Genomic DNA, 27189 nt, shown 5'->3' with positions numbered 1-27189 from the left:
GTATTCTGAACAGAAGTGGTACTAAGCATTTTTCACATTGACACCTGAAATAGAGATTCTTCTTTGAGTGCTTGTTCATGTCAATTCCAATCAGGTGTGGGCGCGCTGCGTGCATAGTCCTTGGAAAGTTTTCCCATAGGAGTTTCCATTGGGTCAGCTGTGGAGCCCCCTGGAGAGGTGCCTTCATGGCACTCAATATATGACCCTGCCGACCCGGCCCTTCCTCAGTTCCTTCTTACTGCCAGTGACGGTTGATGGAACTGCCATCGCTTTCTTAACAAATGCTTCTCTTAGCATTCTTTCATATAGTGAGCTTAGCCTAGTTTAGTTGTAGTTAGTGTCTATATTGTATATAATGAAGTCTGGGAGCGGGGTTTCCCCGATCCCAACCCCTCCCACCTCCCTTGGTCCCTAGGCTTGAGCCCAAGGCTTTAAACCCTGTGGAAACTGCAGCAAGCCTATGCCAACGAGCGACCCCCACCACTCGTGTCTGAAGTGTCTGGGGGAGGCGCACCAGACAGATAGGTGCAAGATCTGCAGGGCTTTCCTCCCCAGAACTGAAAAGGAGCAAGATTTCTGGCTGGAGCAGTTGCTCATGGAATCCACTCTTTGTCCCCAGTCTGCTACAGACTGTCAGGACCCTGCACCGTCTGCGTCCGTACGGAGTTCCCCAGCATCAGTACGTGACACGGTGCTGAGGAAGGACTCTAGTCTAAGAGACCCTTGGCACTGACATTGTCTGGCACCGCAGGAGGCACAGACAACCCGGCACCACTCGCTTTCACCGATGCCATACAACTGGCATAGACAAGCTGACAGGGGGCACTCCCCGGTGCAGAAAACAGCGGGACTTGCAGGCGTGGTACCAGGGCATCCTGTGAGGGAGCCCTCGGCATCTAGGCAACAAGAGTCGGTGTTGTTGACTTCAGTTCCCATGGGGGTCCATTGAGTGTGGTGCGCAACGACTCCCAGGATGGGCAGTGCCATGTGGAGGAGTTGGAATTACCATCTCCCCCAGACACTTTTGGAGCCGCCAGAGACTTGATAGAGATGACTGCTCATCAGCCCTCGGTGATCAGAGATGAGCCCTTGGCGCTGTTGCAACAGACGCCATCTAGAGGCAAGCTGGCCATGAAGCGGCAGTTCCCCTCTCTGGCCCTGTGCTGTTCGCCTCAGCACCACTCTTGATCACCGTCCTCAAGGCACCATTCTCCGGCATCAGACTCCGCAAAGGGTTCCCTGGCACCAGTGACACAATGCTCCCTGGCACCAAGGAGGGAGCAGCAGCGATCCCCGGCACTGATAGAGGACCAGCACCGTACCCCCAGCACCAGATCTAAGGCACCGGTCCCCAATGCTGGATTCCCAGTTTCGGTCCCCAGCCCAGGCATCTCGACACCGGTCCCCTGCATCAACAGCACAGCGCAGGTCTCCGGCGCAGAACTATGCGGTGCCACCGTGGTCATCTTCCGTGTCTTCGGACTTGGATGGTGACTCGCACTATTCCCGTCGCAGCAGGCATAGATCCAACAAGCAACGGAGGGAGGTGCCAATGGCATGGCAAGCCCAGTGGCAGCCTCCAGTGCAATGGCCCTTTTGGACCTCCTGGGCTTACCATCAGGCCCAGGGCTCCCTTTCCAGGAGCTCCCATTCGGTGGCCTCGAGCACCGACCACCCCAGACAGCCAAGGATCGGCCTACGCCCCGTGGTTCTGAGACTACCTTGGTGCAAGCCCCACAGCCAGCCCAGGTCGCCTCCGAGGCATGACCCATTGCAAGACCAGGCTACTGCCATCTTGGCTACGGTCGCCACAGAGGCCACAGATGCTGAACAGGAGGAGTTCAGGGAGCTGGAGGGTCAGGAGGACTCCGGACCACCTCTGGCCTCCTCATCTTTGTCCCCAGTTGAGGCGGTGGTGGGAGCTTCAACCTCGGGCTCTCCCCCAATTGATCACATGGCCCACCAGGACTTTCTACAAAGGATTGCCCATAACATGGGGTTGCAGGCGGAGGAGGTGGTCGAGCCCGAAGACCCTCTGTTCAATATCCTTGCGCCAGAGCAACCATTCAGGGTAGCTTTGCCACGAATAAAAACTATCCATAGCAATATTAAGACTCTCTGACAGACTCCTGCCTCAATCCTGCCCACTGCCAGGGGGGTAGAGCACAAGTACTTTTTTCCCTCCAAGGGGTATGGGTACCTGTTCTCTCACCTGTAACCATGTTCTCTCGTAGTATCAGTGGTGAATGAGAGAGAGAGACTGGGGCAGCGAGGGCCGGCTCCCTAAATCCAAGGAGTCGGAAAGGATGGATCTTTTTGACTGGAAAATCTATGCACCTCGGGGCCTGCAGCTGAGGATAGCTAACCAGCAAGCTGTTCTTAGTAGGTACAACTTCAACTTGTGGGCCTCCATGTTGAAGTTTAAGGAGCTGATTCCACGAGACTCCAGAGCCGAGTTCTCAGTGATCATTGATGAAGGGAAGGCAGTGGCGTGAACCTCCCTCCAGGCTTCACTGGACTTGGCGGACTCAGCTGCCCACATCTTTTCCTCAGGAGTAGCCATGAGGAGGAGCTCGTGGCTAGAGGGGTTTGGGTTGCGCCCGGAGCTGCAGCAAACCCTGCAGGACCTACCATTTGAAGGCACAGGGTTATCTTTGGAGTGAACAGACTCCAAGCTGCACAGTCTCAAAGACTCTCTGGCAACTATGAAGTCGTTGGGTATGCACACGCCGGCAGTATTTCAAGCCCCAATTGCAACAGCAGCGCCCATATCCTCCTCAGCTGAGGCAGGATTTTTATAGGCGTAGGGGCAGGAACAGCAGGCGCAAACTTTCCAATCCCCCTTCTGGGCAGGGCCAAGGCCCAACCAAACCTTCATCGGGCTCTAAAAAGGCCTTTTGAAGGTGCGCCCAAGGACGATGCATCTGCCGTTACACTGAATCCTTTCCCCGGTTTTATGAATAGTCTGTCCCACTTCTACCGAACTTGGTCCCAGATAACATCGGACTGCTGGGTCCTTTGCATGGTAGAAGTGGGATATTCTCTCCAATTCTGCTGCTCCTCTCTACCCTCCCACCCCCCTTCCCCGTCCCTCTTCAGGGACCTTTCTCATGAGCAACTTCTTATCCAGGAGGTGCAGATGCTCCTCGCAGCAGGGGCAACGGAGGAGATTCCTCAGGAGCGAAGGGGCAAGGGATTCTATTCCTGTTATTTCCTAATCCCCAAAGCCAAGGGGGGTCTCAGACCCATCCTAGACCTGCGAGGACTCAACAGATTCATAACAAAGTTGAAGTTGTACAGGGTCTCCCTCAATACAATTATTCCTTCCCTGGATCCGAGAAACTGGTATGCTGCCCTCAACGTTAGACATGTACTTTCACATAGCTATTTGACCTGCACACAGAGTATTTCTATGGTTTGTTGTCAGCCAAAAACATTATCAGTTCCCGGTCCTCCCCTTCAGCCTGTCAACACCCCCCGAGTGTTCACCAAGTGCATGTCGGTTGTTGCACCCTTCCTCTGGTATATCCCTACCTCGACAACTGGCTACTATGAGGGTACTCCAGGTAGAGTCTCAAGTCTGATCATCCTAATCTGATCACTCAGGACCACAGCTGTCTTCACTACCCAGACTTCCTGTCCCTCCATCTCACGGCCTGGAAGGTTCATGGTTAAACCCCATGGAGCTTCTGTGCTCAGAACCAGTAAGGGAAGTCCTACTTGCCAGGTTGAAACTATCTACTAGGGCCACATATCTAGCTAAGTGGAAAAGGTTCACTTGCTGGTGTGCCCAACAGCGTACACCTCCACTACAGGTGTCCCTACCTCTCATTCTAGAGCACCTTCTGTACCTGAAACAAGCATCATCCATCAAAGTACACATTGCTGCTATCTCAGCCTTCCACCCGGGAGCGTCCGGCAGAACCGTATTTGCTAACCCCGTGGTGGGCGGTTTCTTCAAGGGTTTGGAACACCTACATCCTCAGACCAGACAGCCTGTCCTGTGGGACTTCAATCTGGTCCTCTCCAAATTAATGGGGCCCCCTTTTAAGCCAATAGCGACTTGCTCCCTTCTCTATCTACCGTGGAAGGTAGCCATTCTGGTGGCCATCACATCAGTTAGGAGGGTGTCAGAGCTAAAGACCCTTACCTCCAATCCAGCCTATGCAATCTTCCACAAGGAAAGGTGCAACTCAGGCCTCACCCAGCCTTTCTTCCCAAGGTAGTGTCACTCTTTCATACTAGCCAAGACCTTTTTCTGCCTGTCTTCTATCCTAAGCCTCATGCCAGTAACCATGAGCAGAGGCTGTACTTTCTGGATGCTTGGCGGGCGCTAGCCTTCTACATCAAACACACTAAGCTGTTCAGGAAGTCAAACCAGCTGTTCGTAGCAGTGGCAGACCGGATGAAAGGACTCCCAGTCTCATCTCAAAGAATATCTTCCTGGATCATGTCCTGCATCCACACGTGCTATGAGCTGGCCAAGGTCTCAGCCCTGGCACTTACGGCACATTCCATGAGGGCACAGGCCTCATCAGCAGCATTCCTGGCCTAAGTTCCAATACAAGAAATTTGCAGGGCAGCAACGTGGTCTTCGGTGCATACATTCACCTCTCGCTATGCTATCACCCAGACACCAGCGATGATGCAGCGTTTGGCAGAGCAGTGCTTCAATCAGCGTTTCCTTAACTCCGACCCCATCTCCGGGGTGGAGCTTGGGATTCACCTGATTGGAATTGACATAAACAAGCACTCGAAGAAGAAAAAACGGTTACTCAGCTTCTTGTAACTGTTCTACGAGATGTGGTGTTCATGTCCATTCCAGTATCCACCCTCCTACCCCTCTGTTGGAGTAGCCAGCAAGAAGGAAATGAGGAGGGGCCGGGTCAGCGGGGTCATATATTGAGTGCCATGAAGGAGCCACTCCAGGGGGCTCCACAGCCGACCCAATGGGAGCTGCTAAGGAAAACTTTCTGATGACTGTGCATGCGGCGTGCACACACCTGATGGGAATGGACGTGAACAACACATCTCGAAGAACAACAGTTACGAGAAGGTGAGTAGCCATTTTTTCTATCTGCATATGTGCTTGTCTGCTTGCATAAAGGAGAACCTCACTAAGGACCATCCTAGTGACCAAATTATAAACAGCCACTTGAAAGTATTCACATGGTTTCCAGTACAGTTTAGTTCAACCAAAAAACTAACCTCTACTAAATCATATATTTCTGGTTACTTAAAAGATTCTACTAAATATTGGCTTTGTTACCTTGGTTTTTGGATCCTGTTATACCACTTGACAGCTATATTGTTGATGGTCACACTTTGCTTTTGGGCATGGGGAGGGTTCTACTTGAGCTCCATAGCAAACATTGATTTTCATGAGCAATACACAAGAGAGTTGCTTTGCACTTTTTAAAATGGAAGCAACAAGCCAGTTAATAGAAAATGTGGATTCAAATGTAACTTTTTTTATCCTTAGAAGCATTTATTTTAAACTGCTTTTTCTAAAAGCCTCTTATAGTATATTCTGAATATTTAACCAAAAAAAGGAAAAGATTGGTAAAGGTGGCATGGTTATTAATTTTTGTAACATAGCACCCCAAAATGTGTGTGATATTTTGCAGACATGTAGCAAGACAGGTTCCTACTCCCAAAGTGACTACAATTTAAGTAGACCATGTTAATTGTTGCTCCCTCTTTTTTTTTAGTTGTTTTTCAAGCTATATTTTCAGTTTCATTAACACTTGGGGTCCAATAAAACTACGACTGTTAGTTCTTCAGACTGTGTCATTGGATGTGTATCCGCAGTGCCTAATTCTCTGGGGCCCTGATTCTGAATGGGGCCTCTCAGGGCTATTGTAATATAAATGTGAAATAGTATTAACACCATTGTTTTGTTAAATCTTCCTTGATTCAGAAATGTTCTTAACCTGTGCATTTTCAGGTGCTTAAAGTTCCTGGGATGCAGACATCCTACTCTGGTGCTTCCACTGGTCCCAGAGCTGCTGAGTACACATCCGTTTTTCGACACCCCAGAACCTGACATGGACGACCCAGCCTGTATCCTTTTTTTTTTTTTTTTTTTTCTATCTGACAAAAAGCAAAAAGTCCTTGTTGACTTGGTAGAATAATTATACATATTTTTCTAATAATCAGATTCATTATACTGCTTCAGATTAAAGTAAACTCTTACGGCTATTTCAGCATGTAGTGTTGGTGTAGCCATGCTGGTCTCACTGTATTAGAGAGACAAGATGGATGATGGTAATATCTGTTATAGGACCAACTTCTGTTGGTGGGAGAGACAAGCTTTCGGGTTAGTTAGTTTCCCAGACCTAAAGAAGAGCTCTGTGTAAGCTGGAAAGCTTTTCTCTCTCTCTCTCTCTCCAACAAAAGTTGGTCCAGTAAAAGATATTACTTCAGCTATTTCAGTGTCCACTGGTCTACTCTGTTTTATTACCCATCCAATGGTGGGGTCAGGTTTTGGAATAACTATGCTGCCTAGTTCAAATGCCAGCAGGATCAAATTAGTTCTTTATCCTTCTGAGGTGAATAAATTGGGTACATTGTAATTTGTTGTGTATGGGTCTGTCACATAAGTCCTTTAAAGACCAAAGTCTGCATGAACCTTAAAGATCCATTAGCCCTTTCAGTAATCGGAGGGTTTGCCATGGAGCGTTTAACTAAAACTTCCCCTTCTTCCACTGTTCTGCAGTTGTGGTTGACTGGTGTCTTTCACTCCAGAGGTGGCTAAATTATAGTGGAACTATAAGTTTATAGTTTGTGGGGCACTTTGGTTTCTCTCATAAATCTTGAATAAGTTAATGTTTGCACTGGGACATCTAAAGCACTGTATGTGCTAAGTGGTGTTGTCATAATCATCATCCTTGGCAACGGAAGATGCTATAGAAATACAAAATTCCATTTTTCTTTTGTTCATTCTCCTCACTGCTCATTTCTGTAATCACACACACACACAATTTTGTTTAAAATGCCTGAGAATAGTTTGACTGGAACTTCTCTCTCCCCCTCTACTTCTGCAAAGTATAGTTTCTGTCTCGTGCGCCATCCACCAGAGCTTCCTGTGCAAATATAACCCTTTTAGGAATTGAAGAGAATCTGAATTGAATGCAAGGAGGGGTTTATATCTAACCAGATGGCTAATGCAATTAATTGAATACATTTGTCCTTTTGAGTAAAGGCTTGGAGAAAGTTGGGTAAAGAGGACTCCATTTGAGTTAAATTGTTTCTCTTACTCCAGTCCAAAATATGTTAGTTTACAAAATCATCTTCCCATTACTTCCTAACTATAACTGGTTGATGCTGGTGCTCTCCTTGCACCAGCCTGTCAGTGGAGCATACTGTAACATAGTACCTAGTATCTAGGCAGAGAGCTGTTTTGATTTTTTGCTCAGCAATTTTCCTCTTGTTATACAGAACTTTATAAATAATCTTCAGCAAAGGAAGTGTTCAATGTTTCTTTAATTTGCTACTGTTAAGAATTATTCCAGTTAGGACATGTACAGATCGTTGCTAGGCTGAGGCAACCAAATAAAGACAGAATGCAGAGTGTCTCAAAGTTTGCAGGTTTATTACGCTTGAGCATGGTACCGCTCTGTTAAGCAGAAGGGTACCCTGATTACAGGTTACGCAAAGATTATATACTGTTGGCAAAACATCCTGCCTGTGTGCCTCGGGGGGCCTAAACCAATAAACAGGCCTTCTCCTTATCTATTACCAATCCCTGCAGCCACCTTCCCCATGCAAAAAAGACTGAAGCAGCAACTATTTCAGGCAGGTCAGCTGGTTCCTGTCTCCTTTGTTTCCCTTACCTTGAAACAGTTCAGCTGTCCACCTTGAAGGATCCTTCCTTCCTTGGTACATGATGTGCTCGCTTCTAGTTAATGGCCAACAGGAAACCCAAAATGGAGTCACATATGCTAACAAGGTTGATTTCCCCTAACAGTTCTTCCTTTTCTTATGTACGTCAGTAAACTATACCGGGGCAGAATAACCTCGATGCAAGATTAAAATTTGCTGGCAGCACATACTACAGCATTGTAGGCATACAAAGAATAATATAAAAACAGAAACAGCCATAAGAATGAGGTACAAAATACGCCTTCCCCAAGTCTGGCAGCCAGGAGGTGAGCCAGCTCCAGGCCTCATGGAATCCGATACTGGTGTCGTCAAGGGTGACTCGGTGAAGCAAGGTGGCCTTCTACATAAGGGTGTGGATATCGGTTCCACCCTGCGGTGTTGATTCACAAAGACACAACAGCTTGAGTTAACAAGAGCACGACCCCCCCACCACCCCCCGGTTTGCAAGGAGATAGTCCAAGGCTAAGCGGTTCTGCAGTGTGCTCTGAGATAACTGAGTTACCTCAATTTGAAGTGGCATTTGCCATTAATTCTAAGGCTGTAGAAATATTAACTATAGCCTTTTCCAATTCACTCATCCCCACCCAGGGCAAAAACCAACGAACAAAGGAGTGAAAGCCTGTAGGCCATTCAGAGAGAGGGTTTAATGGGACATTTCGTCGGTTCCTCCATACCAGGTTCCGAATTTCCCCCTGGGCCAGGGTCTGGTATGCTGCAACAGCAGGTACTATGGCTCCTAAGGTGCATGTACCACACCAACCTGCTGGGAGGACCTTATAAGCCGTGTGGTTGCACAACCAGAACCAGCCTGATCCCTCAGGGACCAGCCACGGCGCCCTGGAATACTTGGGGGAACTTGCCGCACCAGAGCTAATGCGGGTGGTATCATTGCACCCTACAAAGTTACCCACAAAAACGTTATTTTTGAAATCCTTACGTTTACACACATAAAGCATAACTACCTTGGGCTACCATATCAATAGACCAAGTTTGGATTGTAACATTCCAGTTAAATGGAGCGTCTCTCCATAATCCGGCCTGGAGGGTTCGGTTGAGAGGAATAGGCACCCCTACCAATGGGATTCCCTGACCTATGTACGTGGAGGTATGAATACAGACCCAACACTGCGTTCGATTAACCCCCTGTGCTATAGCATGGGTTAAATCCAAGAAGCTGTTGCCTTCCCATCCATGTACTGAACTCGGGAATAGAGAGGGGATCCCACAGGCCACCCATACCAGTATTTGCATCTTCCCATGTACCACGCAAAAAACAGGACAACAAATACAAGTCCAAGTAACAAGAAATCAAGAAGTCCTGATGGAGTCTTGAGATCCCAATAGTTGGGGAGTTCAGCCCAGAGACTGCCAGTGGTGTTCATTCGCGGGGCGGCTTGTCAGACGGCTCGTCGGGCCCACGCAGGGGTTCCTGTGCCAACTTAGCATGGCTGTGATGGATCCAGGAACTTCTACCTGCAACTTTTAAAGCAGAATAAGTACATAACAGAACCTGGTATGACCCCTCCCATCGGGGTTCCAAGGAGTCTGTACGGGGGAATTTTTTTACCACCACCCAATCCCCTGGTTTGAAGGGATGAACCTGTAACCCCAATGGTGCTGTTTGAAACAATTGAGCCGCAGACTGGTCGTTATTGAGCTCTATTTGTAATCTGGCTACATACCTGGCCACGGTCTCATCTCCATTCAAGAGGCTAGTGTGAACGGGAACATAGGTTCCCGGAACCAAAGCCGGCCTCCCAAACAATACCTCGAATGGAGACAAGCCCAGGGGCATGCGTGGGGCCCGCCTTACGTGCCATAGGACTATGGGCAAAACCTCTGGCCACTTCAGTCCAGTCTCTTTGCAAAACTTTGCTACCATCGTCTTCAGGGTTCGATTCATGCGCTCCACCTGCCCTGCCGACTGGGGGTGGTAAGCGGTGTAGAGTTGCCGCGCAATCCCCAGGCATCGGTACAGCTCCTCTAAAATCTTTGCAGTGAAGTGTGATCCTCGGTCCGGGTCAATGACTTCAGGGACTCCAAATCTGGGCACAATGTCTTTCAGCAGAAATGTTACCACAGATCTGGCATCTGCTTTTCTGGTTGGTACTGCTTCGGGCCATCTGGAAAGTTTGATCCACTATTACAAGGAGGTGGTGAAACCCCAAGCTTTTAGGCATTTCTGCATAGTCCATCTGTAATGCTGAAATGGGAAGTTAGCCCAAGGTCTCCCCCCCCAGTGTTGGCATCGAGCCAAGACCGAGCAGAGAAGGCCAGGCAAGTAGAGCAGGAGCCAAGAGCTCGCTTCACCGCCAGATAGACATGAGGTGCTGCCCAACATTTAAGAATAGCAGCTGCAGTGGCCTGAATGCCGGCATGACCCAAAGAATGAAAATAGTGGGCGGCTGAGAGCAGATAGCGACGGGGGAGAATAGGTTTATCCCCAATTCGCCAAACCTTATCGACACCTTCAGAGCCTTCCCAACGTTTCCAGTCCTGGAGCTCGTCAGGCAGCACATCAGCATACAAGTGCGTCCAGCCCTTCGGCAGGAAGGACATATCCGGAAGAAGAGTTGCTGACACTGGGAGGGGCTGAAGGGCAGCAGTCTTTGTAGCCGCATCAGCCAAGGCATTACCTTGAGAGACAGGATTCTCAGACTGCTGGTGAGCATAACAATGGACAACAGCCAGTTCGAGAGGACCTTGAATGGCATCCAAAAGTGCAGAGATTAAAGGGCCATTTGCAATCTTAGTGCCTGAGGAGGTTAGAAACCCTCACTGTTTCCAGAGCTGGCCCATAGCATGGCAAACCCCAAAGGCATATCTAGAGTCTGTATAAACAGTAACAGTTTTCCCAACAGACAACAAGCAAGCCCTAGTAAGAGCGTGCAATTCCGCGCCCTGAGCACTAAAGGAAGGTGGAAGGGGGGCTGCTTCTACAATGGTTGTCTGAGTAGTGACGGAATAGCCGGATATCTCCTGGCCTTCCAAATAGGAGGAGGAGCCATCGGTAAAAAGAGACAGGTCTGGGTTTTTCAGAGGGAGGTCGCATAAATCCAGGTGAGGCTTACCGCTCTCAGCGACAACGTCCATACATATACATGGTGAGGCGTGCCATCCTCCGGAAGGGGTGTCAGTGTAGCGGGGTTGAGGACATTGCAGCGGCGAAGGGTGATGTTGTCAGCGGCCAGCAGAATCAGCTAATATTTGTGTGCTCGCTGCGGAGACAGCACCTGCGTTATATGCTGTTTTAAGAGAACCTCAACCTCGTGGGGGACCCAGACAGTCAAAGGGTGCCCCAGAACAATACGGCGTGACTGTTCCACCGTAAGGGCTGCAGCAGCAATGGACCACACACAGGAGATTGATCCCTGAATGACAGGGTCTAATTGTACGGAATGGTAAGCTATGGGGCGTGGGCGATCCCCTAGGTACTGCAATAGGACACCGCTGGCCACTCCCCGCTGCTCGTGATGAAGAGAAAAAATGGTTTACCATAATCCGAGAGTCCCAAGGCGGGTGCAGAGATCAGGGCTTCATCTCCGGGGTCCAAAGAACAGGATCGGGGTTAGAAGTTGTGGTGGCCTGGACTAATGGTTTCACCAATTCCCTGAAGGCCACTATCCAGGGTCGGCAGAACCCCGCAGCCCCCAGGAAAGCCCGCAACTGTTTTTTTGTAGTCGGGCACGGGTAATCCTGGATTGCCTGCACCCTATCAGGGGAGAGTAAACGCTCTCCAGGCCGAATCACAAAACCTAAGTAGATCACCTGGGTTTGGCACAGCTGCAGCTGGGATGGAGATGCACTGTGGCCCTTATTAGCTAATGCAGTAAGCAGATTAACAGAATCAGCTAAACATGCATTATAATCAGAGCTAGCAATCAACAAATCATCTACATATTGGATTAGAACAGAGGAGCTAGGCAAAACAGTGTCTTTCAAATCATCGGCTAGAATTTGGGAAAAAATAGTGGGGGAGCCTGAGAACCCTTGGGGGAGGCGCGTCCAGGTTAGCTGCTGACCTGCTCAAGTTAACGCAAACAGATATTGAGAGTCGGGGTGCAAAGGAATACTGAAAAATGCAGCACTCAAGTCTACAACCGTGAAACAAGTAGCCAACTGGGGAATCAGTGTCAGGATAGTACTCGGATCAGGGACCACTGGGTGAGGGGTTATAACATAACTATTTATCGCACGCAGATCTTGAACGAACCGATAAACTGGGCACCCATTCGGGCCCGGCTTTGGCTTTTTCACAGGAACGATAGGAGTATTACAAGGAGAGCTGCACAGAACCAAGACCTCCTGGGTTAAGTAGCTAGAGATAAGAAGGGAAATACCTTCCTCTGCTTCCTTCGGCAAGGGATATTGTTTTACGGAGGGAGGCGGCCCATCCCTCACTTGCAGACTGACTGGAGTGGCTGATTTAAGGAGACCACGTCGGTGGAACTCAAGCTCCACAAATTGGGTGGAATGCTGGACAATTCTGTGGGGAGATCAGGAATCGGGGTAACCGAGGCCATAAGAGGAGCAACCGCCGAGTCCGGGCTGGACGTGAAGCCCCTCGGGGGCACAATATATTTGGGCTCCCAGCTTGCTAAGCATGTCCCACCCAAGAAGATTAGCGGGGCCTTTTAGCATGACAACAAATCTATGTGACAACTTTAAAGAACCCAGCTCCACAGGGACGGGGCAGGATGGGGAGCCGGGCATGGGTTGCCCTCAATGCCCTGCACCCAGACCTTGGTATTAGAAATAGAGCCTGGAACAAAAGTTAAAGTGGAAAGGGTGGCTCCGGTATCCACCAAAAAGGGCACAAACTGTTCCCCAGTTTTCAAGTAAATTTGCGACTGCAATCCAAGATCTCATTCCAACTCTCCCACGGCTCCCAAAATCTCCCCCTCTAGTCACTGGGGATTAGCGAAGTCCTGGGGAGCGTTATGGGGAAAGGAAGAACCGGTTTCCGGCTGATCCTGCCAAGGAGCCCCTCATGGAAGCAGGGGGCATTCCCTCTTCCAGTGCCCCGGTTGCTTACAATAATTACAGTTCCCGTTCCTTGTCCCACCCCAGTCTTCTCCCCATCCTGTCCTGCGTCCGCGTCCCCTCGCCCTTGTATTTCCGTGTCCCTGCCAGTGCTGATTCCCCAAGGGAACCTGCAATGCGGCTGCCAACATACTTACTTCCTCCTTCTTTTGCTTACGTTTTTCCTTACCTTTCTTCTCGTCCCTACCATTAAACACAAAATTGCCAGGCAAACTACTTTGCTTAGGGGTTTCCCTGGCCAATCAGGAACATGTTTAGTTAAATACTTCTTTATGTCTGGCGCCGCTTGATCGACAAAGTAAGAAACCATCATCGTGCGGCTAACCTCGGCTTCTGGATCCACCCCTCTCCCATACGTTCTAACCTGCTTAAACAAGCGGGCCAAAAGTGCAGATGGATGCTCGTTGAGGTCTTGCTGGCATTCTTTAATTTTTGACCAATTTGCCATCTTACTACCCACCTTACAGATGCTCTCCAGGAGCCCTTCCCGGGCAGCTGAGAGGCGGGCCCGGCCATTGGGGTCGTTAGGATTCCAACCTGGATCGGCTTCGGGCCAAGGGGTGCAATTCTCAGCGTCCCCCGCCCAATGCCAATTAGTGTCTAGAATAGAATACCTCTCGTCGGGTAAATAGGGTTTGCAAAATAGCCTGGACGTCTGCCCAGTTAGGGTTAAATGCCGTAAAGACTGAACAGATAGTCTGTAGGATTCTTTCCAGATTGTCGTACTACCTCGGCATCTGTGACTGCCAGGTTACCGGGTCCCCAGGGCCAAAAGGGCGGTGGACCGTGAGCATAGTGACATGGTCAGTGCCCGTCGCAACGGGCTGTTGTATCGGGGTGCTTGAAGCGCAACAGAGAGTAGGGTTAGAGACTGGTATAGAGGGGCAACAGGAGGAGGAGTAGGGGGAAGAGACGGAGGAGGGAAAGCAGCATAGGGCGGAGCGGAATCCGCAAGCGGCATGCAAACCTTAGATCTGGGACCAGAGCCCAAAGTCGAGGGGCGCCCCTTATCTCGATCATATGCCCAATTATCCCATACATACCAATAATCCATTTGAGCTGGATGCTTGTCCTCCAGCTGTTGTCTAAGGCAGGTTAATTCATCCTGTCCAAAAGTTCCGTCGGGTGGCCATCCAAAGGGCATCTGAATAGTCAGTGCTGGCCACTTGACTTTACACAAAATTACAGTTCTCCTTTTACCTAACCCATGGGTGCCAGAAATATTTTTCCAGTTCTTGAGAATCTCAGCCAGAGGGGTTCCCCTGCTCACACTCTGCCCAGAGCCCGTTCTAGGACTACCAAAAGAACACCTAATGTGCCACCTTATCGCCTAAGCAATGGCCCACACTCCTGTTCCTCGGAGTTCTTGAAGGTGAACTCGTCCGGTGCCGGCTGGAGTTGTCCGAGGGAAGGAGTGCGTCTTCGCTTACAAGGGCGAGCCTAGAGTCCCATCTGGGTCGCCAAAACTGTTACGAATTATTCCAGTTAGGATATGTACAGTTCGTTTCCAGGCTGAAGCAACCAAATAAAGACAGACGGCAGAGTTTCTCAAAGTTTGCAGGTTTATTACGCTTGAGCGTGGTACCGCTCTGTTAAGCAGAATGGGACACCAATTACAGGTTACACAAAGATTATATACTGTTGGCAAAACATCCTGCCTGTGTGCCTCCGGGGGCCTAAACCAATAAACAGGCCTTCTCCTTATCTATTACCAATCCCTGCAGCCACCTTCCCCATGCAAAAAAGGCTAAAGCGGCAACTATTTCAGGCATGTCAGCTGGTTCCTGTCTCCTTTGTTTCCCTCATCTTGAAACTGTCCCGCTTGAAGGATCCTTCCTTCCTTCCTTGGTATGTGATGTGCTCGCTTCTAGTTAATGGCCGACAGGAAACCCAAAATGGAGTGTCATATGCTAACTAGGTTGATTTCCCCTAACACTACCATGAGGAATCTGAAAATTTACCATTTTTTCCTTAACATCCCACTTCAATAGATATTGCTGTTCTGGTTCTCATTTTTAATGCTGCTAAAACTTGCCCAACAATGCCAGCACTGTTCTCGGATCATACTTTCAGACACTATGCCTATCTTCGTGACAGTCTTTCTCATCTTGTCCCTCCATTGAGAGTAAGTTGTTTTTGGGGTAACCAGTCATTCTCTCAGTTGCTGTGAATATTTAGTGAGAACATTGTTCACTTGCCACTGGTGTAACTTTTTGTTTTCAGAAGACTGGCTTTCCTTCAGTGGGGTGAATGCTGCTGTATTTGTGAAGTGTGTGTGTGTGTATGAAATATTAATTCATTACAGTATGGATTTTGTAATATTTTGGGGTGTCTGAGAGAATAATCAACTTATTTTTCCATATAAAAGAGAAGAGTATAATCTTCTGGATAGAAGAGGTAACTAGGAGGCAGGACTCCTGAGTTCTTTTCACAGCTCTGTAGTAACTGGGTGAAATTCACCCCTTTGCAGAGGACCTGCAACAAGGCCTGTGCTTGACTTCTGTTCCACTTAAGCCCAGTACTTACAGGTAGGATTGCCCCTTCATGCTGTATGCCCCAGTGTGTGCCTTCTACAGGGGGGAGAATTTCACCATGTGCAATCTTGGCAAAGACCCTTACAGCACTGTGCATCAGTATCCCTGTTTTATAGATGGAGAATGCCACCTTCTCAGGGGTTGAAGTTTAATTGTAGAGTGCATTGAGATCCTTGGACGGGGAGGGGTCTCTAGAACTGCAAATTGTTGTATATTGAAGATGTGAAACTGAAGGCGTTGATGCAAATTGTGAACTAGAAAAGTATGTTGTAGTTCCCACTTTATAGAATTCTTGTTTAAATGGTAATGAACAAAATTGTGACCATGTGAATTTTGTCATCTGGATTTAGCTTTTTTGTTTTTTGTTGTTGTTTTCCCTTTTGTTCAGTTGCCAGGTAGAAAACTAGTATCCTCCCCTGTTTCCCCCAGTGTTACCCCTCATGAAGATCCTTCCCAGCAGTTCCTGCAGCAGAGTCTTGAGAGAGTTTACAGCCTTCAGCACCTAGACCCACAGAGCACACAGGAGCTGCTTGAATTCACCATTCGGTAAGGCTGTGTACTTTTAAGCATTTTGAGGTCTAGTGATGAAAATAAGAGCTAAGTGTTATTATTATTATTATTATTATAATCATTGTCGGGAAAATTGTTATAATTCCCAGCTCTCTGAAATGCCTACTGTGGTTCTAGACATAGTTTAATTTCCCAGTTTGGGCTCTTAGGCTGAACCTTCTGAAGAGAATGTTGTGAACAAGATTAGGCCCATATGAAGTGAAATGGGTGGTCCCAGATCTATTTCTGCTCAGTTGCAATTGGCACCTTTGACAGTCTCAACAGGGGCCATAGCTTAACAGGCATGTAGAGTGAATTGCCATCTTGTATTTAGAGAGGAGGTCCTTCCAGGACAGGATAACGTTGGGGAAACTTGCACTTCACAGAACAGGAGCAGCACAGACAGGCAGGGCCGGATTAATGCAGGGGCTTTAGGGGCTGCAGCCCAGGGTCTCGGGCTAAGGGGGGCCCCGCAGGCCCACGGGCTGGATGTAGCCCACTGTTTCTTTTCATTCATCCCCCGGCAAGTCTCTGTGCTGTGGGTCGGACACCAGTCCCCGAGCCTCAGTGCGCCCCCCTCGCTACCCCGGGCTGGAGCCGCAAGCACCAGCTCACTGATGTGCCCCTGCGACCCCTAGTGAGGGGCATTCAGGGAATCTCTGCCCGCAGTACCAGTTCCGCAACTCCCTTTGGCTAGGTACCGCGGCCAATGGGAGCTGCGGGGGGCAGCGCCTGCAGGCACAGACACTGTGCAGAGCAGCCTGGCCCCTCTGCTTAGGGGCCGGACATGCCAGCCACGTCAAGGAGCAGAACAGTGCGGAGCCAGGGCAAGCAGGAATCCTGCCTTAGCCCTACTGCACCGCCGACCAAGAGCAGCCCGAGGTAAGCGCCTTCTGGCCGGAGCATGCACCCTGCACCCCTAACCCAGCCCGGAGCCCCCTTCTGCACCACAGCCCCCTGTCCCAGTCCTGAGTCCCACTCCTGCACCCAAACTCCCACCCAGATCCCGCACCCCAAACCTCCTGCTGTGCCCCAACCTCCTGTCCTATCCCTGGCCCCAACCCAGAGCTCACCCCCCCAGCTGGAGCAGTACCCCTCCCGCACCCCAGCCCTGAGCCCACTCCCCCACTCTAAACCCCCCAGGGGCCCCACAAAATCTAATAGCCCTGGGCCCACAGGAGTGTTAATCCAGCCCTGCAGGCAGGGGATAAATAGGACTTCAGTCTCAAGAGCTGTCAATAATATCCATGGGTTCTCTGCTTGGTGGCCCACTCTGGATCACTGATTTTGACCCTGTGACCTGCATACCTGTCCCTTTTTGTTCAATTTTTGTCCCCTATACCCCATTGATTTCTGAGTTCTGTGGCTCCTCACTCACTGGAGGGTACAGATTTCCGCTGCTTGGTGGGTTCTGCCCACCAGTCCTAATCGTCAAATAGTTTGGTCCTTTTCACCAATACTAAATTCACAGGAGAGATTTCTCCCCAAATAGGCAACATTATTGTGCACCACAGTCTGCGTTGGTATAGATAAGGATTCAGTATGGCTTTTAAATGAAGGTTTTGTGCTGCCTTTTCCATTTTCAATTCATCTACTGATTGATTGATTGGTTTTGCATGAACAGAAGACTCAGAATTTTTTTCCACATGCCTTGTCTCTTGGACAGGAAAAGGATCCTTAGTTGAGAGGCAGGAAAGTACTGGACAATGCAATGAAAAAGATCTCAAATGTGGATGCAGCATTCCATATAGGTTTATTTTCTCTCCCAACTTATCTTTGCTGTACAGCCATAAATCACCTTTACAGCTACCCATTGTAAGGAATAAACAAACTGGTATTCATTATTGAAAACATGAGTGTGAAAGGTGGATGATGCGTTTTGGTCCCCAGCTGTTCAGAAGCTACTGCACACAGAATAAAAACTGTATAGGGAATGTTTTAGGAACTAAATGTTGTGGCTGTATGCAGGTGATTTCTTAGCAGAACATCTGAAATCTCTGAAGCACAAAACAGCTATGGAAATCTCATAGGAGCTGTGAATGCTTCCCTAAGCTGGTGACAAGATGCACTTCCAGTGTGTGTATGTGGCAGAGGGCCACATGTGCAGCTTGTACAAAGAGACAGCTTAATCAGGAGACAGCATTGGGAATTAATGTAAATTATCTCCATATCTGCCTTTCTGCTGCGACTACAGGCAGTACCGCAGTCCTAGGACTGTACTAAACTCCTTGGCCTTTGGCTTTTTTGGGAGGGAGGGACTTCTGTGCTTTTTTAAAATATATGGAAACCAATTTGTTCTGTTATGGGGTTTTTTTGGGGTGGACAAGAGGCTGCTACCTTGACTATTGCGTAGGGAGGGGTGGAAAGAGTTCATGGCAGTGGGCTTCCTCCTTTCTTGTAATCACTTTTAGCTGGGAAAGTAATTTTCCTTTCAGCCCAGTGAGGTGGTGGTCTCTAATGCTTAGAGCACATGACTGAGAGTGGAGGTATCACAGGCTTTTTAGCCAGTCACTTAACATCTCTGATATCTGTGACTCAGTTTCCTTATGTGTACAGTGGGTATCATGCTTACCTTGCAAGGGTGTGGAGGCTTAAGAATGTTTATACAGAAATAAGTGTAGAATTGTCAACCACAGAAGCTTTGAAGATTGTCTTCTAGTTATTTGGCTGACTATTAGTCAGGGAAGAGCTCCCTTCCCTCCCATTAGGGTGTTGGGGACAAATTGAGTGTGACATGGTGACTGGCCAATAGGGAGTCTGCAGTTCTTCTCCTTTTACCCCTCCCTTACCAAGGAGAAGGGGGGACTTGACTGGCTTTATTGCAGTTGCATCTAAGGAAGAAGCTGCCCCTCTAATTAGGAAGTAGCTTCTCTGGGTACAAAGACTGGGATTCTCTCAGACCCTTTGTAGGCTGATGGCTGCTGAGGCAAATTTCAGGTTCAGTAGAGCCTTAATCTGGGAACTACTTCAGAAATACAGGAGCAGCCTGGCTAAAATACAAGAGATGAAGCTTTCTTAGTCAAATAAGTTATTTCTTATTTCTACAGCATACCTACAGCAGAGGGATGCAAGAAACCAACACAATGATTTTTTTAAAAAACTGGAAAGACTAAATTACAAAGCAAAATGCAGAGTGAAAAATGAGAAGGTGGACTCTGCATTTTGTATCTCTGATTTGCACAGAACTGAAGATAAGGTTTCTTTTTTAGTAGAAACCCAGATTTTGTTTAAAATTCCACACAAACTGGAGTAATAAAATTCTGCATATTCAATTAGGGTTTGTTTACACAAACATTTAATTCACAGCAAGCTGGGGTGTGAATCTGCCACACACTAAGTGTCCCTGAGGATCCTGCTGACGCGCTGTTCATTCATGTGCTTTGATCTATCCCACTTTGAAACAGGAGTAGATTAAAGTGCACTAATGAACTGTTATGCACATTAGCAGTGTCCACACTGACATTTAGTGCATGGCAGGCTTGTATGGGATAAATTTACACCCCAGCTTATCTAAACAAAATGTGTTGTAGATGTGCCTTTAGTTTGCCCTGTCAGCATAATCGAGGCAGTGGGTGTGGCTGATTGCTCTACTGGTATTTGAGTGATTACCTGTTGTGTGTTGCATTAAGTAACCAGCTCTCGTAAACTATACATCAGACTTGCAAAATAAGTTGTATTTCAGAAATGCAGCTATGTTCCAAATATAACTGGCTAAATGAATCCAATATGTTCCAAGGTATCTCTTCTGGCTAGCATTAGAAGAGAGATTTCCCAGCAGTTTAATACAAGTTGGATGTTTGCTGCTGTACAAACATCTGGAGTGTTGGCATTAAACCTGGAGCCACCATGCTGTATGGTTCCCATAGGGAAGCAGAGTAATGCAGGTTGACAGACTAACTGCTGCTCATGTCAGCCTACAAGAAGGGGAGAGGAGCTAACAGGTCCCCAGGTGCAGGCTGCTCTGACATGCATGTTTTGCTGCTGTTAATGGGGGTGGTTATAGGGGTGGGCAGAGGTAAAATACAGAAATAGATAACTTCGGCCTTGCCACTGATGCAGGATTTGGAATGTGTTAAAATTGACATATGTCAATTGACAAACTCTCTCTTTTTTTACCGTGCTTTATGGTGGTGTTTTAATGTATCTGAATTTTGCATTTTCTTTTATTTGTTCCAGTGATCTTCAGAGGCTTGGAGAACTTCAGTCAGAACTGGCAGGGGTGGCAGACTTCTTGGCAACTTACCTTCGGTGTCAGCTGCTCCTCATCAAGGTTAGGCTTCATCTGCGTTCCTAGGGCCTAGAATTATGTTGTAATTGGCTGTGTGGATTTGCCAGTACAGTGCTGGGCAAATCTTGCACTTACCATATTTCATGTGTGCTAGTCTAACCACTTATGAAGTCTGCTTTAGGAAAAGTGATTTATGGTGAAATCGTGGATCCAATGGTGCTCTGAGCATAGGACAGGGAGTAAAGGGCTCTTGAGTTTTGTAGCCCGATCCTATAATGGTTACCAGTGGGACTCATTTAATGAGATGAGTGTACTACGGTTCTTGCTCCAGAATCAGACACAACAGAATCAAAATTGACAAGGTCAATATTTTTTAGGGAACCCTGGGGTGTTTGGCCAGAACATTCACACACAGAATCAAAACACAACCTTAACCATCTTTATTAATACAGTTAATAGAGAAAAGGAAAATGGGTCCGATGGACCGGATCCCTAATGCTTGAAGATAGGTGATAGATTATAGCTCTAAAATATTGAAGGGTGAAGGGCTAGCTTCATCTTCATGTGGGTTCTTGCTTATATAGAGCCAGGGAAGCACCATGAATAGTCATACAAGTACCTAGCCGCCTCTGTCCATATCCAACTTTCTTGCCCTCATAATAGTGCGGTTCCTTTACCTGGTAGGCTAGCATATTCATCCCTATTTGCTCATTACTATATTGCTAAAGCAAGATTGTGGTTAAACATCTACCAACGATCCTATCCTAAAATATCCAAGCTTAGTATCGGTTCAGTATTCCTGCGATTGCCTTATCTCATTTTATGCCAACTTTTCTCTTGAGCAAGCTATTCCTAGTTCCCCAAACTCTAGGGTGACTGTTTGGGCCACTTGATCTATGCAAAAGGTCATAGGCCTATGCTTCATTTATGCTAATTTGCTTAAGCCAATGCTTTACAAGATGCAGGCCTGTAGGTTCCTTGTGTTACTGCTAGATAAAATCAATGCTAAGCTGGCCCTAAGGGCTAAGGTTTTTAGCCCAGCTCTGACATTGCTTCCCCTCTGTGCCTTTGGGCAAATCAATTAGACCTTGTTCACTTGTTTACACTGTGATGTCAGCCACCAGTGTGGCTCCATTGGTATAAACCATGCACCAGGGGAAACTTTTTGTACACAAGGGGTTTGCACAGTGCAGCTATACTGGCTTGAAATCCCAGTGGAGACAAGATCATGGACCCTTTGCTGTCGACAGTTGTCGCTAATGGTTTTAGCGGAACTGGTGCTGAAAGTGGTTTGCCTGCTGATGGAACAAAACTATTTTCAGTAGTATGCAGAAAAGATTCCTAAGACTTGGAGCAGAGTCTTAGATGTGCTCTCTGTTATCATATTGAAAACAGTTCTATACATTTTACAATAGCAGGTAAACTGTTTTCATCCACTAGGATAACTGTTCTCAACAGAAGCTCAGTTTCTTAGCATCGACCAGAAGCTAAATTCTCTGCCTCATTTCTTCATCTGTAAAACAGAAATAATACAGTAACTCCTCACTTAACGTTGTTTCGGTTAATGTTGTTTCGTTGTTATGTTGCTGATCAATTAGGGAATGTGCTTGTTTAAAGTTGCGCAATGCTCCCTTATAACATTGTTTGGCAGCCGCCTGCTTTGTCCACTGCTTGCAGGAGTGAGCTGGTGGGGACTTGGAACCAGGGTGGACTGGCAGCCCCCCATCAGCTCCCCGTTCCCTGTGCGGCAGCCGCCTAGCAGGCTATACATTGCTGGGCAGTTCAGATGTCCCTCCCCCCACTGCTGTGTGCTGCTCCTGCCCTCTGCCTTGGAGCTGCTCCCTGGAGCCTCCTGCTTTCTGTGCAGAGGGGTGGGGGAAGAGGGGTGCTAATGTCAGGGTATCCCCCTCCCCCCACACCTGCCCCCCATCTCCACAGAGCAGGGGGGACACGACAGGGCTCAGGACGGAGGGAGCTTCCTGGCAGCAGCTGCTGTCTGAACTTGCTGATCTACTTAAAAAGGCAGAGTACTTAGAGTGGGGTGAGTGTACTTAAAGGGGCAATGCGTATCCATCTCTCTCTCACACACACAGAGAGTGTGTGTGTGTCTCTCGCTCTCTCTCTCTCTTTCTCCATGCATGTTGCCTTGTAGAGTGTGAGGCTACGTTAACAACAATGTGTTAACCCTTGAGGGCTCAGCAGAGTGCTAGTTCATCATTTAGCAGGAAGGCGTTCCCTGGGAAATATCCCACCCTCTGACTCCACCACCTCAACCAAGCTTCACAACCATCATTGCTGTGTACAGTATTAAATTGTTTGTTTAAAATTTATACTATGTGTGTGTATGTATGTATGTATAAAATATAGTCTTTTATCTGGTGAAAAAATTTTCCCTGGAACCTAACCCCCCCTATTTACATTAATTCTTACGGGGAAATTGGATTTGCTTAACATTGTTTCGCTTAAAGTAGCATTTTTCAAGAACATAACTACAATGTTAAGCAAGGAGTTACTCTACTTACCTAACTTCCAGGGATGTTGTGAAGATTAATTTAATGTTTGTACATGCTTTGAAGATCTACTATACAAGTGCAAAGCATGAATGATTTTTCAAATGATTCCTTTCAAGAAAAATAACTATATTGCCTAGTAAAATAGAGGATGGTTATAAAAATGGAAAAAAATCATTCTTTGCTCTGTGTGATTTTTTCATTTGGCTTCTCTCAATGTTAGGCCAGGCAAATCTTCAAGAAAATTTGCAACTCAAAGAAGGTATTACATATAAGCAGATACAGCTCAATGCACTAGTCAGTAGCTGGGACAGCAGCTTTTTGCAGAAGCAGTGTGTGCTGCCCATGCAGAGTATCAGGGCTTGAGAGTTATCTTGACAGCTTCTCTCCTTCAGAAGATTGATTGGCATGAACCTGTTTACATTGGAGAAGGGGATATGCTACCTTGTCCTCCTGGCAAAAATAAGTCTTTTTTGTAGGAGGTGGATGGACTCTACTTGAAGGTTGTCTCAGGTGAGGGAAATGCTCATGTCGAGGTGAGAAGATCCATTGCAAAGCAATGTGGAAAAGGCAGTGATCTTTCTAAACTACTCATGATTTCATAATACCTGGAAAGACCATACAATTTAAAATCCTAAACAGATTGGAAAGTGACCCCTCCACTGCCACGTCAGCTCCTTTCATTAGGAAATTAACACTTGACTAAAGTATTTTCTGTGACAGAACAGAAGCACTTAGGAGCAAATCCTGTCCCTTCCCAGCCTCTCTGGGATCAAGGGGTCTCAAACATAAAACTAAAGCTGTTCCCTCATGCATGGAGCTGGTGTGCCAGGATTTTAAGAGCCAGATAGTGGATACCCTGCATGTTCTGAACTTTAGCTCCTGGAGTGTTGCTGTGCAGTCATTTGGAAGGGAAGATGGGTTGGGAGAGGTGGACAGTGTAGGGGTGGAGCATGGCAATGCATCTCCCTTGCTGATTCTGTCACAAATCAATAAACCATAGATACTTTGGTGTCAGTGTCAGTAGCTGTGATTATCCAGTAGTCTTAGTAACTCACCAAATCTTCTCCATTGTTTTTTGGTGGGGATGGAACTGCCTACAGAGGTGTCCTAGAATATTACTGGGTCCATGGCCTTCTGAGAACAGGCTGTTATGGTTGCCTGATGAGTTCCTGATCTTGGTCTGAGAAAGTGGTGATCATCCAGCATAGGAGAGTGTTTCTAGTTTTCCCAATATCCATATCCTGTACCTTTTAAAGAATACTTTATACTAAAGATATTCTGGCAAATAGTTAATAAATTCATACTTGAAGTATAGCTTTCTACATGTGAAATCTATGGTGGGGATAAGGCGTATTCGTTTACTTTATTTTATTTTATAGAGTTTTCAGATTCCTCCATTTTTCTATTTTGCTCCTATTTTTAAAGGCACCCCTGCATCAGGCTGACACCAGGAATGAAGAATCTGTGAATGCTGCCTTTTGAGCAGCACGGAGGGGTTGTCTGGGAGACATAAAGCACTCCCTCTTCCTGTGGTGTTCCCAAGCCCTGTTAGCACAGAAATCTAACTTCATTTTCACTCTCAAGTTATCATGTGGGACATCTAGCAGTACTCCACGGGTTTCTTTTGTAGGCCCTTCAGGAAAAACTATGGAATGTGGCAGCTCCTCTCTACTTGAAGCAGAACGCTTTGGCATCAGCTGCAGCAAAACAGGTGAGATTGTAGGGTCCAGGGTCTTCATGCGGGCAAGTCCCCTGGGGGTGAGGACCTTCCCTCGTGTGTTGAGATGTGCCATGTGTCTCTGACTAAGTAAAATCAACTATTTTAGTCATCTTGGATTCCAGAAGCAATGTGAATTGTGTGTGAGGTGTGGGATGAATGCTAGGCTGACTTGTGTGTAACTCCACATGTGCTGAAGATATTCAGGATTGCTTGGGTGCTGGGTTTTTTTGTTTTTTTTTTTTAAGAGAAAACTACACACACAGCAGATAATTGGGTGATCTCTAAATTATGAGTCAACCATCTGATTAAAGATATTATGATTATGTAGCACTCCACATTCAACATATTTAAATGTCTGTAGGAAACTAAAAGCTCTCTGCGTGTTGTCTTCAGATGAAGATCTGCCTAGGCTGATTTGTTGCAGCTGAGTCTGAGACTAACTAGTCTGACAGTAGCTTACAAGATCAGCTGTGCTGAAGTCACCATAGAATCAAAGAAATGTAGGGCTGGAAGGGACCTTGAGAGGTCCTCAGAGCCGGCCCCCCTTGCCTTAGGCATGACCAAATAAACCTAGACCATCCCTGACAGGTGTTTTGTCTAACCTGTTCTTAAAAAGCTCCAAGGACAGGGATTCCACAACCTCTCTTGGAAGCCTATTCCAGTGCTTAACTTTCCTTACAGTTAGAAAGATTTTCCTAATACTTTTCTTAAATTTCCCTTGCTGCAGATTAGGCTGATTACTACTTTTCCTAGCTTCTGTGGACATGGAGAACAATTGATCGCTGTCCTTTTTGTCACAGCCCTTAACATATTTGAAAACTGTTATCGGGTCCTCCCTCAGTCTTTTTACAAGACTGAACATGACCAGTTTTTTTAACCATTCCTCTTAGGTCAGGTTTTTCTAAACCTTTTATCATTTTTGTTGCTCTCCTCTGGACTTTCTCCAGTTTGTCCACATCTTTCCTGAAGTGTGGCGCCCAGAACTGGACACAGCACTCCAGCTGAGGCCTCACCAGTGCCAAATAGAGCAACACAGTTACCTGCTGTGTCGTCTTATTTCCTCGGATCTAGTACCATCTTGGCTGATGGTACTTCCAAGATACGTAAAATTGCCCACCTTCTCCAGTTTCTCCTCTTCAATTTTGATTTCTCTCCCTTTAGTCCCCATGAACATGACTTAACATTTCATTGCATTGTATCTGAAACCTGTCTTCTTCATTACTTCTTTTACTTGATTTGTGCATTTTTTTAGTCCATTGGCATCTTCACTGATAAGAGCGATGTTGTCAGCAAAGTCTAGCTCAAATAACCTTGAATATGTATAGGCCATATGTATCACTGTTTTAAACCCGCTTCCTATTAATTTCATGTGGTGGCCCCTAGTTTTTCTGTTATGAGAAGGAGTAAATAACACTTCCTTATTTACTTTCTCCACACCAGTCATGATTTTATAGACCTCTATCATATCCCCCCTTAGTCGTCTATTTTCCAAGCTGAAAAGTCCCAGTTTTACTAATCTCTCCTCATACGACAGCCATTCCATATCCCTAATCATTTTTGTTGCCCTTTTCTGAACCTTTTCCAAGTCCAACATATGTTTTTTAAGATGGGGTGACCACATCTGCAGTCCATATTCAAGATGTGGACATACCATGGATTTATATAGAGGCAATATGATATTTTCTGTCTTATTATCTATCCCTTTCTTAATAATTCAGAACATTTTGTTCGCATTTTGACTGCCACTGCACATTGAGTGAATGTTTTCAGAGAACTAACCACAATGACTCCAAGATCTTTCTTCAGTGGTAATGGCTGATCTAGACCCCATCATTTTATATGTATAGTTGGGATTAAGTTTTCCAATGTGCATTACTTTGCATTTCTCAACATTGAATTTCATCTGCCATCTTGTTGTTCAGTCACCCAGTTTTGAGAGATCCTTTTGTAGCTCTTCGCAGTCTGCCTGGGACTTAAGTATCTTGTGTAGTTTTGTATCATCTGCAAATTTTGCCACCTCACTGTGTACCCCTTTATTCAGATCATGTATGAATTTGTTGAATAGGACTGGGCCCAGTATAGACCCCTGGGAGATACCACCTATTTACCTCTCTCCATTCTGAAAACTGACCATTTATTCCTACCCTTTTTTCCCTATCTTTTAACCAGTTACCAATCTATGAGAGAGCCTTCCCTCTTATCCCACGACAGCTTATTTTGCTTACGAGCCTTTGGTGAGGGAGCTTGTCAAAGGCTTTCTGAAAATCTAAATACAAATCTAAACTTTTCCCATGTTCAATTTTGATAAGACCCGTGATGCTGCTACCCTGAAAATGACAGAGAGAATGCACAGAAAAGCCAGAACCAGAGACTCCAAATAGAAATAGAGGAGAAAGAGAGCTATTCAGCAATCTGGAAACAAACCTAAGCCGGAAACAAGTGTCTAGTCCTGTTGAGAGAAGATATTGACTATTTGAGTCTCCGGTTAATAAAAATGTAGTGAAGAGACAGCTATCACTGTCTGTCAGAGCCCACTATGCTATAAACAGCTGTCTCCAGAGACTGGTGGAAACAAAAGTCTATTAGGCTTGTATAGCTTTCTCTAATTGCAATAACTTTACTGGCAGCTCTGCCCAGCAGTACACAGACCCCTCGGCTAAGATACTTGTTCTGATTGCACATGCAGTTCACTCCCAGAAAATGAGAGGAGAGGGCAAC

At 46.8% G+C, this 27189-nt stretch overlaps 1 protein-coding gene across 4 annotated transcripts in view; it reads left to right on the top strand.

Annotated features, from left to right (window-relative positions):
• The window catches only part of INTS4 (integrator complex subunit 4), a 67254-nt gene that overhangs the window by 26507 nt on the left and 13558 nt on the right, over window positions 1–27189 (top strand). For all 4 annotated transcript variants that reach the window (XM_038401961.2, XM_043504079.1, XM_038401971.2 and 1 more), the window contains exons 13-17: window positions 5948–6063; window positions 14919–15052; window positions 15850–16007; window positions 20187–20280; window positions 24382–24462. In XM_038401961.2, coding sequence (XP_038257889.1) covers window positions 5948–6063; window positions 14919–15052; window positions 15850–16007; window positions 20187–20280; window positions 24382–24462 — 583 coding nt within the window. The remainder of the gene's footprint in view (window positions 1–5947; window positions 6064–14918; window positions 15053–15849; window positions 16008–20186; window positions 20281–24381; window positions 24463–27189) is intronic.

This window comes from Dermochelys coriacea, chromosome 1 (genome assembly GCF_009764565.3).
Source record: "Dermochelys coriacea isolate rDerCor1 chromosome 1, rDerCor1.pri.v4, whole genome shotgun sequence".
Lineage (NCBI taxonomy): Eukaryota > Metazoa > Chordata > Testudines > Dermochelyidae > Dermochelys > Dermochelys coriacea.
Note: the sequence above shows the minus strand (reverse complement) of the source record. Positions and strands in the feature narration are given on the sequence as shown.